Genomic DNA, 14660 nt, shown 5'->3' on the forward strand with positions numbered 1-14660 from the left:
AGAGAGAAATACATGGACCCCTAGAAGAAGGGGAAAGGGACAAGAACTCCTGAGCAAATTGGGAGCACAGAGGGAGAGGGGAGGGAGGTAGGAAAAAGAGAAGGGGAGAAGGGGGGGGGAGAACAAGAGGGATCAGGAAGACTGAGTCAGAGCAAGAAAAGAGACACCTTAATAGAGGGAGCCAGTATAGGTTTAAAGAGAAGAAAAATTTGGCACTGGGGACATGTCCAGAGATGCACAACAATGACCCCAACAAGTATCTAGGCATTAGTGGACAGGCTGTCTTTGATGCCATTCCCCTATAATGCAAATGATGACTACTTAATTACCATCCTAGAGCCTTCATCCAGTAGCTAATGGAAGCAGGAGACACCTACAGCTAAGCACTGAGCCATCCAGTTGTAGAGAGGGAGGAGGGAAGAGCAAAGGAGTCAAGATCGTCCTGGAGAAACTTACAGAAACGGATGACCTGACCCAGTGTGAGCACAGGGATCCCAATGGTAAAGCTAGGGAGCCAGCATTGAAAGGAACCAATACAAACATAATGACTTCATGTGGCTATTAAATGTTAATTGTAGTTATTATAATGGATACAATTTCAAAAGAAAGTACTAGGAAAACAAATATTGACCTTTATTCTATTTTCTGACCATCAATAGCATGCCAATAATAATGCCAATGCGATGATCTGAGCTTGGTCACCAATGTGGAAGAAGAGAATCAACTTCACCAAGTTCCTCTCTGACCTCCACATGTGCCCTGTGGCAAGCATATTGCCCACCCAAAAAAAGGCTTTAAGAAACTAAACTAAATAATTAAGTAATATAAACATAAGTTAGGTGTCTAATTTCTCAAGGGCCTTTAAATTTCCTTCACATAGCTGAGTGTATACACAGCTAATTATGTACCGAGGTAACCATAAAACTTGGTAACATTAAACCTGCAAGTGCTGATGATTAATACCAGGTAAAGAGAGTAAAAACTGATTGTATTGCTGAATACCAACCTCTGCTGCATTCCTAGAAATTTCAAAACTTGTTGATTGAGGTTCGGTTTCAACTCCACCAAGATCAAATGAACCATTATGTTCAGGCATAAGATTCATGGATTGGTTTTCCTGAAATAAGAAAAATCATTTTTAATAAGAAAATAAATACCTAACATAGAATGTTTAAAAAAGACTTGCAGAGTAATTATTAGAAATGCACACCTCGATAAACAACCTCTTCTTCCTTCGGCATTTTCATCTTTAGACTAGGGCAAGGCTGGGCAACTTACCAGCCTCTCATGAGATTTCAAAGACTGACCCTACTTGCCATTTTACCATTGGTAACTGTCTAGTTAAGCTTGCAAGAACCCCTTTTAGCTCAACATCGTGGTGAATGGTTGTAATCAGCATTCAGGAGGCTAGACAGGAGGATCATGAGTTCAAGATCATAGAAAGACACTGACTCAAATCGCAAAAGGCAAAAAACTGGTAGGGTGGCTCAGCAGGTAAACAGTGCATCTCAGTCTCAAAACCTGAATTCAATCACTGAAAGCCACGTTGGAAAGAAAAGAATTGAGACCCCAATGTTACCATGCCACCAAGTAGAGGCAGATATATCTCTATGAGTCTAGCTAGAGCTAAAATGAGACCACCTCAATTTTTTGTTCATTAAAAAATTAAATTAATTAAATTTAATTAAGGGTGGGTCCAATTATTCAAGTGTCACCAAAACTTCATGATAAACTATATTCCTACAATTTCAAGGTAGATTAAGCTAGTCCTAAATTGTAGTCTTTCTAATTACTTTAATCTGGGAATTATGAACAAACTATTAAGAGGAAGTTGTTAAGTTCTGGCCACTGGCCACTGATCAACTACAATAATAAACTCTGAAAATTCAAATACCATGAAAAACATGTAAAATGTTCAAGTTTTTTGTATCTTTTCTGATGTACTGAGTAAATACAGTTGAGAAGTAACTGCAACAAAAAGATATTTAAACCGACAGAATGTACTGACCGTCCCTGTGCTCTTTGCTGCGGGCCTTTTTAGCTGCTGGATTTCCTCATCCTTATGCTTGTTACTGGAGAGCAGTGCCTTCATCTGCGCCTCCACAGCTGTGACCAGCTGGTCCCGCTCCTCTCTCCACTTTTGAAGGTCACCAGTTTTCTCTGCCAGCTGTGCTGTCAGGGTTTCCTAGTCAACAAGTACAAACGATATGAAGTATAATGACATGGGCCTGAAAATGCCAGAATGGAACCCATCACCTTGCTTCCAAACTTAAAAAATTAATTGAAAAATTTAACATAAATCTTTATAGTGAATCTAAGAATGCTTTAAATTTTTTATTAAATATAACATGGTACATATATAATATACTATGCATCCTTGTGTGGATAATATGCTTATAAAATACAAAATAACATTTTATCTATTAAATATTCATGCCATGAGTGGTGGCCCACACCTTTAATCCTACACTCAGGAGGCAAAAGCAAGCAGATCTCTGTGAATCCCTAGCCAGCCTGGTCTACATAGTTCCAGGCTAGCCCAAGCTACATAGTGAGACCCTGACTCAAAATAAATAAATGTCCACATGTCGTATTTGTCCTTAGTCTACCTACAAAAGAATTAGATTACTGGTAATATATTTCAATAAATAATTATAGCTATATAGCACTTTATATAACATTATTTCCAACAATATTCAAATAAAATAAGAATAAATGATACATCTCAGTTCTTAAACACAGAAAAATGAAATGAGGAGCCAAAGAGACCTGGATTTAATTCCCAGCGCTCATGGGGTAGCTTTGGAACTACCATCTATAACTAGTGTCAGGGGATCCAACACAATCTCTAACCTCTGCAGGTACCAGGCACACACACACGGTACCAGATATAAATGATATCTGTATATCCAGATATACATGAAGAACAACCACACTCATACAATAAAAATAGCAAAAACAATTTAATTAGAAGAAAAATGAACATTTACAAGTCATTTGTAGTGGGTTCAAACAACTGTGAAAGACTGTGTCAAATTAAAGAAAATCTAAAACATGGAAGCTGCTAGAATCTCAGAGATTAAACTGGAGACAATGGGAGCAGCTCTCATTAAGAGGGAAGTCAATACTGAGCATTTCTAATCTCAATTGCAAAGGAAATAGAAATCTTTGCAGAACAGAACAAGGTCTTTCCGTCCAATGAGAGGGAATGCAGGCAGAGGAGGGCCAGAGCCACAGCTTAAAATAGCCTCAGACATGCACTGTACCATCTATAACAAGCACTTTAAAGAAGAGAATAAGGAGTCAAAAGTCCTGTGGAGAGTATTGATGGCATCAGCAAAGGAAGGGAGGCAGTGCTAAAACCTTTTCCTCTTGGCACACAATCAGAGCAGTAACAAAAAAACAGTTTTCAAAAGCCCTGTTAAGTTCACAGCTTGACCACTCTAGGCCCTCTCTGAACTGTACTCTGAGAACCCAGAGCAAATGTCACAAGCAACGAACTGAAACATGGCTTATAGGACACCTTTAGCCAGAAGACAAGGAACTTTGAATCAGGAAAACACAGAATTGAGCAAGGTAGAAATGTAGTCTGAAGTATTATCCACAGTGGAATACAGATGGCGGTTAGGGGACTCCAACCACCGAGGACCACTGAGGAGTGTGGTCAGAATCAACCAATACTACCAGTACAGGACTTATCCCAAGGTATAAGGAGATCAGGAACTTGGCCAGTAAGGATCATCCAGGAGGCCAATAAAAGATCACCTAGAGGCATGAACAGGATCTGCTGCACAGCCTGTGAAAGACAGTTCAGTGTCACCTGCAAGCTGGGGGAGGAACACCTACAGTTCCAACTAGAAATAGTATCAGGCAAGATCACGGCACTTGAAGAAATGCAAATTAAAACTACTTTGAGATTTTATCTTAGTCAAAATGGCATGTGTAAGGCCTTAAGGCCAATTCCCAGTAGAGGAAGGAGGGAGGGAGAGAGATCTCAAAGCTCAATGATACACCTAGAGATCTTAGCAAAACTAAGGACATGAGTTGGCTCAGCAGATCTGCCATGGCTGATTACCTGAATTCAAACTCCAGAATCTACATCATAGAAGTAAAGAGCGGATGCCTTCAAGATATTCTGACTTCTACACATGAGCTGTGGCTTGTGTGAGGGCCCACATACAAGCACACATACACACACATCTCACACACACACAGCATGCAAGTGCACACACTCACTAAATAAATAAAATATAATTAAAAACTAAAGAAGTCACTTGCTATTTGAAAAGAAAGGTGGTAGGAGGGAGAAAAGATGAGAGGAAGAGGGAGGGGGTGGAAAAAAGAGAGGGTGGGAAGGGGGTGCCAAATCCAATCTGATAGACAACATAAACCAGATTGACAAACCCTTGGGTAAGTAACCAAAATAGAGGAAAAAATACGAATTCAAAAGAGAAAATTTTAAGATGAAAAGGTAGGTAATACAATAGACATCAATGAAATCGATTTACTACAGCATACTTTGAAAACTTATTTTCTAAATTGGAAATTATATAAGTAAGAAACATTTAGATACCTAAGAAATAAGAATAAAAACAATTTAAACAAAATAAACATAAGGAATATATAATAAGCAGTAAGAGTTAAGCAATAATAAAGTTTCCCAACTAAAACCTCCCAAGCCCAGGTGGACTCAAAGCTGAACTCTAGCAGACCTTTATAAGAACTCACACTAAGGGGCTGGAGAGACACTCAGCAATTACAGCACTTGCTGATCTGGCAGAGGCCCCAGATTCTGTTCCAGGACCAACATAGTGGCTTACTACTATCACTAACTGTAGTCTAGGGGATCTGCTAATCCCTTCTTACTCCACAGATAACAGACACATATGGAGTACAAACAGACATGCAGGCAAAGCACACACAAAACAAAAATATTAATTTCTTGTATGTATGTATACCTGAGTACAGGTCCTGAGGAGACATCACAGGCATCAGATGCCCCTGGAACTAGAGTTCCAGTTACAGGGAGGGAGTTATAAGCTGCCATATGGACTTGAACTCACATTCTCTGCACAAGCAGCATGTGCCCTAACTGCTAAGCCATCTCTCCAGCCCTCATAAACCTAGAAAGAATGCCAGAGAGACAGGCAGACAGACAAGAGCACATGTATACACCAATCCATAGAACAGAAAGAGGAGGAATGTTGTCAAACTCATTTACAAAGCCAGTGTTACACTCATACCAAAGCCAAACAACGACATGGGGGGAAAATTACAGAACCATCTCCCTGGTGAACATGGATGCAGAATTTCTAAGTAAAAATTATTTATAATACAAATTCTACTACACATTAAAAAGATTGCCACCATTACAAGACAGGATCAGTTCCAGGGATTAAATGAGTAGATTATCTTATGAAGATCAACAAATGCAATAAATCACACTAACAGACTCACAGAAGTCACATGACTATCTCAACAGATTCAGAAAGAGAAAAAAAAAAAGAACACAAAACCTAACAAAGTTCAACTTTCATGATAAAAGCCAGGAACAAAAGGGTCACACCTCAACATAACAAGTAACATGATAAACCTAAAGCCAACACTATTCTACATGGCAGAAACGCAAAACATTTCTGATATAACAGAGACAGAGATAGTGGTATCCACTTTTTCCACTGTTATTCAACATAAGACTAGATGTCATAGTACAATAAGCCCAAATAAATAGGAGATAAAAATAGGAAGAAGTCAAACTATTCCTATTAGGAAACAATGATTCTGTACATGAAAACTATACAGAAGTCTTAGAACTGATCAACATTTTGAGCTAAATAGCAACATACAAAATGAACTTTGGCTTCTCCATATACCAATAATAAACATACTTTAAAAAGGAAAAAAAAAACAGAAAAACAATTCCATTCACAATGGCTTTAACAAAAACCAAAATACCTAACAGTAAAGTTAACCAAGGAAATGAAAGCCCTCTGCAACGAAAATTCCAAAACACCAAAGAAAGAAACTGAAGAAAACACTAGAACCCAAAAAGACCTCTGTATTCAAGTGTCAGCAGAATTAATATAGCAAAATGCCTAAATCAACAAAAATTCAGTTTCAATCCAATTTCCATCAAATCTTCACAAATAGGAGGCAAAAAAAAAAAAGTCAATCATAAAATTCACATTGAACTACAAAAGATTCCAGATAACTAAAGCAATTCTGAGCAAAAGAACAATACTGGAGACATCATGATCACAAGTCATACCACAAAGCCACCAAAAAAAAAAAAAAAAAAAAAAAAAAAGCCATACCGGCATAGCAACAGACATTTATTTCCACAGGAAACAGAGAGGAGAACAGAGAACACACTGAAACTCACACAGCTACAAAGTCCTTATTTTTCAACAAAGGTACCAAAAGACAATGGACCTTAGTACATGGTGCTGGGAAATCAGGATAGCAAAACAAAGAATAGAATATACTCAAAGCCTATCTCACCATGCACAAAAATAAATTCAAAGTGGACCAAAAGTCCCGAAACTCTGAAACTGTTGGAGGAAAACACTCTACAAAATAAGCAATTGGCAGTCTTTCTCTGTTAGCTCTGAAAATCTCAAGAAGTGGCAAAAGAGATTGCAAAAAAGTAAAAAAGCTTCTATAAAGGTTAAGATGGTTAAGGAAATAATAAAGTGAAAAGAGAATATATAGAATCTTAGCTGGCTATGCATCTAACAAGAGGATTACTATCTAGATATAAAAAACTCAAAATATTAAACACCAAAAGAAATAAAATAAAAACCAAACAAACCCCATTCGAGCTCATAAGACACTCAATTCAGTAAAGATGAAATACTGATGGCCAGGAAACATGACAATTGCTAACTAGATATCCTTGACAGCCAGGGAAATACAATCAGGCATTTACCAAAGGGCTAAATGAAGTGAGTGAGACAAGCTAGGAGGACACAAGAGTGAATGTCATGGTCAAATGGGGGAGGGGGCCATCAAACAGAAAGACAACTTGCTCACAAAAAGAATTAGAGTAGCTTTAACAAACCATGGGAAAAGATGAAATTCTTTTAAGAATCAGTGCCACTGACCACTTCACTCTGTAGCTTTAAACAGCGCTCCCTGTCTTCAGCGTATTTTTTTATCTCTCTGTTGCGTAGACTCTCAGCTTCTTTGGCTTGAGAGGTAAGGATCGCTTTTTCTTCTAACCACTTCTTTCTATCATCCTTATATTTCTCTTCAGATTCCTGAGTAAAGATGATAAAAGTTATTTTCACATGGCAAGGTAGTAAGTTTTGGTGAATATTTTCACACAATCTATCCACTTTCAACAACAACAACAAAAAAAACAAAAAAAAAAAAAAGAAAAAGAAAAGAAAAATCACAAGGGGTTGTTTTGGTAAATAACAATATCAACTTAATTTCAGATTTTAAAAAGAAACCTTGACTTGTTTGCTTTCACTAATAAAACAATATTTTGTAATGAAATACCTGACATTTTTTAATAAGAGTTACAGTGACGCAAATAAAAAAAAATTAAAAAAAAGGGGGGAAGGGGTGACACCTGGTCTGTGACAGTCACTTAAAATTTTAGTTCAAAAATTTAAACACAAAATGACAAATAACTTGTATAATTTATTAAAGGAACATTCATAATAGAAGTTCTGAATGGATATAGAAAAGTGATTTTCAAACTGTTAATTCCATTGGTCTTTGTGCTCATGGCAATCTAATTTTACACAGTGAAAATCCAAATAAAACTCTTAAAACCAAAACAACAGGACTCCATGTCAGAATTAAAATTTGCAAGATAGGAGATTACAATATCTCAGAAAAATGCAAAGAGCAATAATCTTAGTATGGCTGATATATTACTGTTTGTCACAACAAATGGATAATTTGTTCTACCTGCTCTTGGACTTTTCACACTGTAAATGACATACTCTAAGATCTATAATTAGTCAAAGAAAAGTTATAGAGCACATGCCTTTAATCCCAGCACCTGAAGGCAGAGGCAGGTGGACCTCTATGAGTTCAAGGCCAGCCTGGTCTACATAATAAGTTCCAGGACAGCCTGATATACATAGTGAGATTCTGTTTCAAAAAGGCAAAAAAAAAAAAACAAAATAAAACAAAAAACCCAGATGCAGAACTAAGCATGGAGGCACAGACTCCCATAAACCCAGCATCTTGGAGGCAATAGAATCAAATTTCAAGGTCATCATCAAACATAAATCTCTAGTAATTGCTGAATCCCATGGAAAAAGCATTTAGTTCCCCAGATACTATATTCTACATATAGTACATTAAACCTGAAAAAGAGTGTATATAAATATAAGATTTCTCTTATGTATCATACTTCCATTATCAATATTTAAATATACAACTCTATTCCATTTGATAATCAAACATGGGGAAAGTTACCAATAATCAAATAAGTCTCTCAATGCAGTATTTGGTAGGTAAGAAATGGAGTAGAAAATTGTTACAAAGACAGCAAAAGCAATAAGGTAAAAATTATGTATACACTATCAGGGAGTGAGTGGGCTTAGTAGGTAAAAGTACTAGCTGTAAGAGCCTGTCATCTCAAAGACAGACCTAGAACCCATGCTTTAAAATATACATGGTGGCATCAGTACATCTGGAATCCTAGCACTTTTATCAAAAAAATGGGAGAGGCAGAGGTAGAAGAATGACCAGACGTTAATAAACCAACTTTAGCCTGAAGATGCTGCTTAGCAGCAGAAACAAGAGATTCTGCCTCAACAACTCCTGAACATGGTCCGTAGACTTCCATACATGCTGTGGTGTGAAAGCACACACACAGAGTTAATTACACATATAAAACATAAAATTGAGGACACAATCACTGTGATTTCTTAGACTCATAATAAATTACATCTTGGGAATTTTCCCCAGGATGTTTCCAAAGTGTGTTCAAAGTTTCTTCTGTATATTACTAATCACTATGTATTATTTCACCCACAAAACTAGCTATAAAACACAAAATGCTGAGTTCTCTTACAGAAATTCAATGGCCAGAAAGGAGGGAAAGAGGGAGGGAGGGAGAAATGATACCTGCAGTTCATCCTGAAGCTTACTGATCTTCTTTCTAAGTACGTCTGTGTCATCCACAGGGTCTTTGTTTGCTGTGTGATTACTTCTAGTTTCCAGATCTTTGAATTTCTCTTTCCATTTATCCAATTCTAATTTAAAGTACACACAATGTTATGATACATAGCAATATACATGACCAGGGAGCGAGGGAGGGAAGGAATGAAAATCAGCAGAGCCTAAATACAGATCAAGATGGTTCTAAAATTACTCTGACAGCTGAAATTTAAGCAGTCTCAAAAAATTCTTTAAGGTTACCTAATTTGTTTATATGCATATACATAGTACATATGCATGTATATACATCCCAGAGATGTCTCGTACACAAGGAAATCAGAAGAGGGCATCAGATCTTTTGGACCCAGAATTACTGATGGTGGTAAGCCACCACATGGGTGTTGGGAACCAAACCAGGTCCTCTACAAGGGCAAAACATGCTCTTAATCTCTGAGCCATCTGTGCAGCTGGCCTCACCATTTCTTTTCTTAATTTTCATTATTTTTATTTTATGTGTATTGGTGTTCTGCCTAAATGTGTGTCCATGAGAGGGTACCAGATCTCCTGGAGTTACAGACAGTTGTGAGTTGTCTTGGGGTGCTGGCAATGGAACCTGGGTCCTCTTGAGGAGCAGCCAGTGCTCTTAACCACTGAGCCAGCTCTTCACACTCCTCACCCCCACAGTAACCATTTCTTAGTGAAAACAAACTAGAGGGATTTCTTATGTGCCCAAAGATTATTGTTCCAGTGCTGAGTATACATTTATTTTAATCTGAAATTATATTATACAATTCTTGAAGTCCTAAAGAAAGAAAATGTCCTATACATGAAAATGGCCAATACAAAGTTCACGGGTTTATAGAGTACTTCATATCATAACACTAACATCCAATCATATACCATAGCCATCATCAAGCACACCTCAGATGCACATAACTCAGCAAATGCACAAAATTATATGTAAAAAATTCATAAAAAACAGGCAGATATATTTCTTCCCTTTTGTGCCAGACTATAACTAGCTTAATTAAGAGTAAGCATTGTAATTTTCTACACATGCTAGAAAAACTGAGGATGTTGACAGCAATGGAATCAGTACTTACTGAGATAAATTAATGCTAAAAATTGCAGATAGAAATCAATCAAAGCTTGCTTTTTCTTTATAGATTTATTTTATTATTTTATGTGGATGGGTGTTTTGTCTACATGTGTGTAGGTGCTTCATGTACATGCCTGCTACTCAGAGATCAAAAGAGGTACTGTAGCTCCTAGAACTGAAGGTATAGATGGTTGATTATATGCCAACATGTCAGTGTAGGAGTATAGGGCCCTGGACCCAGATCCCCTGAAAGAGCTACAAGTGTTCTTAATCACTGAGTCTTCTCTGTAGCCCATCATGGAGTATCCTTATCTCTTTATAATATATAACTTTATTCAGAAAACAGTAATCTTCATCACAGTGGAAAAGACAAGTATCCAAAATTATGAATTATTATAAACTCTACACTGCTTCTGAAAAGGAAGAAATCCAGGAAAATAAAAAAGTAAGTGATGAGATGTCAATTTACCTTTGGCTAGCCAATCAGCTTCCTCTAACTTAGCCTCAAGGACTCGGTCTTGTTCTACCTGTGTTTGTTCTTGCTCTTCCAGTGTTAATCTCATGTCTTCAATCACCTTCTCTTTAACACTTAGATCTAATGTTTGAGAAGAAACTACTGTTAACAGTTCAATTCAAAATATCACAAAGAACTAAGTAATTGTAATAAAAAAATTTAGAAAATGTGTACACTGAAAAACCATACAGAAATAGTCATTGAAACTAAAGACCTAAATAAATACAAAGGTACATTCAGCATTAATGAATGGTTTTGTTAAATATCAATCTTCCCAATCAAAACAGTTTTAACACAATCACTACTAAAACTACTCATGGCTTTCCTATAGAAGTGAACAGACTGACCCTAAAATGCACGTGGCAATGCACAGCATCTAAGAGCCAAAACATTTTTACAAATGAAACACAAAAATGTGTAGAGTCACTTTGCAATTTTAAAACACATCACAATGTTTCCATAATAGTGACATGATAGCATGAAGAAAACTACATCAAAAATTAGAAATGAAAGACCAGAAAATAAATTATCACACAGCTAGTTTATTTTTCACAAAGGTACAAAGATAATAAGAGAAGGAACAGGAAGGCTCCCCACCCCCGCCCCCACAAGCTCAGGGATCACTGTAGAATCTGCTGAGTGTCATCATGTCAAAGACCTGTGCAAAACCAACTCAGATCTAACACCAGCATGCAGAGGGAGACTGGAGACAGAGTACCACCCACAGCTGAGAAGCTATTGGCAGCCGTTAACCTGCTCAGAAAGGAAAGGTCAGCTTTCTCTGAGAGGATAGTCCCTGCTAAGCTGCCCTTGCTCTGGTGGAAGGCTACAAACTGGCAAAGGGGGGGAGAGAGAGAGGGAGAGAGGGAGGGAGGAAGGGGGAAGAGAGAGAGAGAGAGAGAGAGAGAGAGAGAGAGAGAGAGAGAGAGTTGGGCAGGACAGGAAAGGTAGGGTGGATCTGAAAATTGGGAGAAGGGTGAATATGATCAAAACATATGGCTTGAAATTCTCAAATAACTAATAAAACTATTTTTAGAGTGTACTGGCTATTACCAAGAAATCAGTGTTGCACTGAATGCATAATACTTACTGTTTTTCTAATAATCAATTTTAAGTTTAAAAGTTATTCAGGAGAATTAATGTTTTTATCCTTGATAACATCTTTCGATTATCATTTCAACATTTTTAAAGAAAAATATTAACTGTTATTACAACAATTTAACAGTCAATTTAGTTCTAGAAAGAGGAACTTGGTTCTAACCTTTGCATATGTTCTCATACTGCTGTACAGCTTCTTCCATTTTTTGATTATTTAACTGCTCCTACAAAATTAAAGAATACAATTAAAGGTACATAAATCAATACTTAAAATAGTTAATAGTAAGTGTTGAAATAGAGTTCTATGAGGAGAATGTCAAGCAAGTGCTTATGAAAACAAGATAAAAATCTTGAGGCCAGTGTCTTCAAAACATGAATTGCTTTTGAAATGTGTTTGTTTTTGTGCACCTTCTAAGTGGGTAAACTTCAGATTACTCATTATTGTATTCTGTTGTTATTCAATTAAATGTTTAAACTATCCTTTATATGTCTATATGGGAAAAACATGGTTTTGCCATGTATGGCTTGTCCTTGTGATTATATACAGCTTGAACTCATGAGTTTTCGTGTGACCTTTCTTAACCCTCAGAGCATAAACTGTCTGATGCTCTGAAGAAAGTTGACTAATGCATAAGACTTTAGTCCACCTCATTCATTGGCTTCATTCTCCCGGGACCCATAACTTACAGAGCAGTGAACAAGCAAATATTAATAGAACCTAGGTGTTCAGGGACATGTATTTAATCTCTGTGAATTCAAGGCCAGTCAGCCAAGTTTATATAGTGAGACACAGTGAGGCCCTGTCTGAAAGAAACAAAACAAAAAAGCAGGAAACAGGGGGATGGAGAGATGACTCAGAGGTTCAGAGCACTGGCTGCTGTTCCAGAGGACCCAGGTTCAATTTCTAGCATCCACATGGCATCTCACACCTGTCTGCAACACCACTTCTAAGGCTTCTGACACTCTCACACAGACACGCATGCAGGAAAACATCAATGAATATAAAATAAAGACAAATTATTTAAAAAACAAAACAAAAAAAACAGAAAACAGAACTTGTAAGATGGGTCAGTGAGCAGGGCTCCTGCCAAACCAGACAAGCCCGAGTTCCATCGCTGGGGCCAGAGTAGAAAAAGTCGTCTCACAAGCTGTCTCCTTTGACCTCCTCACATGCAGTGGGGTGGGTATACATGTGCCATGGTACATGTGCAGCCATACATTTGATGCACATGTACACATACATAAAATTAGACAACAATAATCCTATACTTTTATTATCAGTTATCACTGTCATTATACCTACTCATCATTTTATAAAAATGTGTTGTCTTGTTCTCACATATCATGAGATGCAAAAACAAGTATAATGTATACCAATTATAGGAAAAACATTTAAAGTCCCCATTATGAAATACAAAATGTAGAAAACATAAGAGTCCTCTATTTAAAAAGCAGTTATAAGGTTTGAGAAAAGTATCAAGAGTCTTAAGAGGAAATGTTCATTACAATTCTAACTTTAACCTGTCAGGTCACCAAGACCACCCTCTCCAATCTCTTATTCACCACAATCTCTACAATCTACTTTAGGTTGGATGGATCACTACATAGCAGGCTGGACTGCCTGGATCTAAACAAAACAAAACAGACAGACAACTGTATATTAGTAGGGTCTGGTGGCTTGTGCCTATAATCTTGACACTTGAGAAGTGATGAAGGAGGGCCTTGCAATGAAGTCATGGTCAGTCAAGGCTACAAAGTAACACCTTATCTCAAAGCAACAAAACAAGACAAAATTTTAATATAATAAAAACACATTTTATCAGGCAATAAAATATAACAGCAGAATGGACTTCAAGCATCATTAACAATGTAACTACTACCTTGAGCTGCTGGATTGTCCTCTGTTTCATATCTATTTCCTGAGTATACTGGTTTTTCTTTTTCTCCAGTTCATTAATTTTAATCCTCAATAATTTCTCTTCATTGCGCATTACAGATACCTACAAAGCAAAATTTATAAAGCATATTGAGCATTTTTACAGTTTTTGCTGTTGTTTAAAATTATGGCCATATCTTCAACTATCATGCCCTTTAATCCCAACAGAAAAAGACAGAACCTGCTAAAGGTAAATACTTTAGTAAGTGTTAAAAGTTCAACCTTTTTTTTTTCTATTTCTGTTCTAACCATGCTTTCCTTAACAATTTGTTCTCCCTTACTCCTTCTTTAGAGTAACTTCTCCCCAGCAAGGGGCTTCCTGTGACACATGACCAATCTCCTTGCTGTTTAACTCAAGTAGTATTATTTTCCCCCTCTTCTCTAAAGGTAGCTGACAAGATGTACAGCTTGCCTGCTGAGGAAGGAAGGCGAAGGGGAAGAAAGGGGAAGCAAGAAAAGGGAGAGAGGGTTCTTAAGATTTTTTTTTTTTTTTTTTTTTTTAAAGACAGGGTTTCTCTGTGGAGCCTGGCTGTCTTAGAATTCACTCTGCAGACCAAGGTGGCCTTGAACTAAGAGATCCACCTACCTCTATCTTCCAAGTGTTGGGATTAAAGATATGTGCATCACGCCCAACAAGATATTTTCAATTTTCATGGGAAGATACAAGGGGGTAAATACAGAGAAAAGAAAAAAAAAAAAAAAAAATACCTTCAATAAACACAACTAGGAGAAATGGAATGGATTTTTTCCCTCCCTAAATTTTCTTTGTATGTTACACATTTGAATCACATAACTAAATTTCTTAGTTTGAAATTATGTTAATCTACAACCATACAACACAAAAAGGTGTCACATCCCATCTAAATTAAATTATAATGGAAAATTTGTTA

The 14660-nt window shown here is 37.0% G+C and overlaps 1 protein-coding gene across 1 annotated transcript in view; it reads right to left on the minus strand.

Annotated features, from left to right (window-relative positions):
• The window catches only part of Kif20b (kinesin family member 20B), a 56439-nt gene that overhangs the window by 12700 nt on the left and 29079 nt on the right, over positions 1-14660 (minus strand). Inside the window, exons 21-27 of the mRNA XM_051199981.1 lie at positions 13715-13834; positions 11998-12058; positions 10692-10817; positions 9091-9218; positions 7104-7259; positions 2009-2185; positions 1007-1117 (exon numbers count right to left, since the gene is read on the minus strand). Coding sequence (XP_051055938.1) covers positions 1007-1117; positions 2009-2185; positions 7104-7259; positions 9091-9218; positions 10692-10817; positions 11998-12058; positions 13715-13834 — 879 coding nt within the window. The remainder of the gene's footprint in view (positions 1-1006; positions 1118-2008; positions 2186-7103; positions 7260-9090; positions 9219-10691; positions 10818-11997; positions 12059-13714; positions 13835-14660) is intronic.

This window comes from Phodopus roborovskii, unplaced genomic scaffold, assembly GCF_943737965.1.
Source record: "Phodopus roborovskii unplaced genomic scaffold, PHOROB, whole genome shotgun sequence".
Lineage (NCBI taxonomy): Eukaryota > Metazoa > Chordata > Mammalia > Rodentia > Cricetidae > Phodopus > Phodopus roborovskii.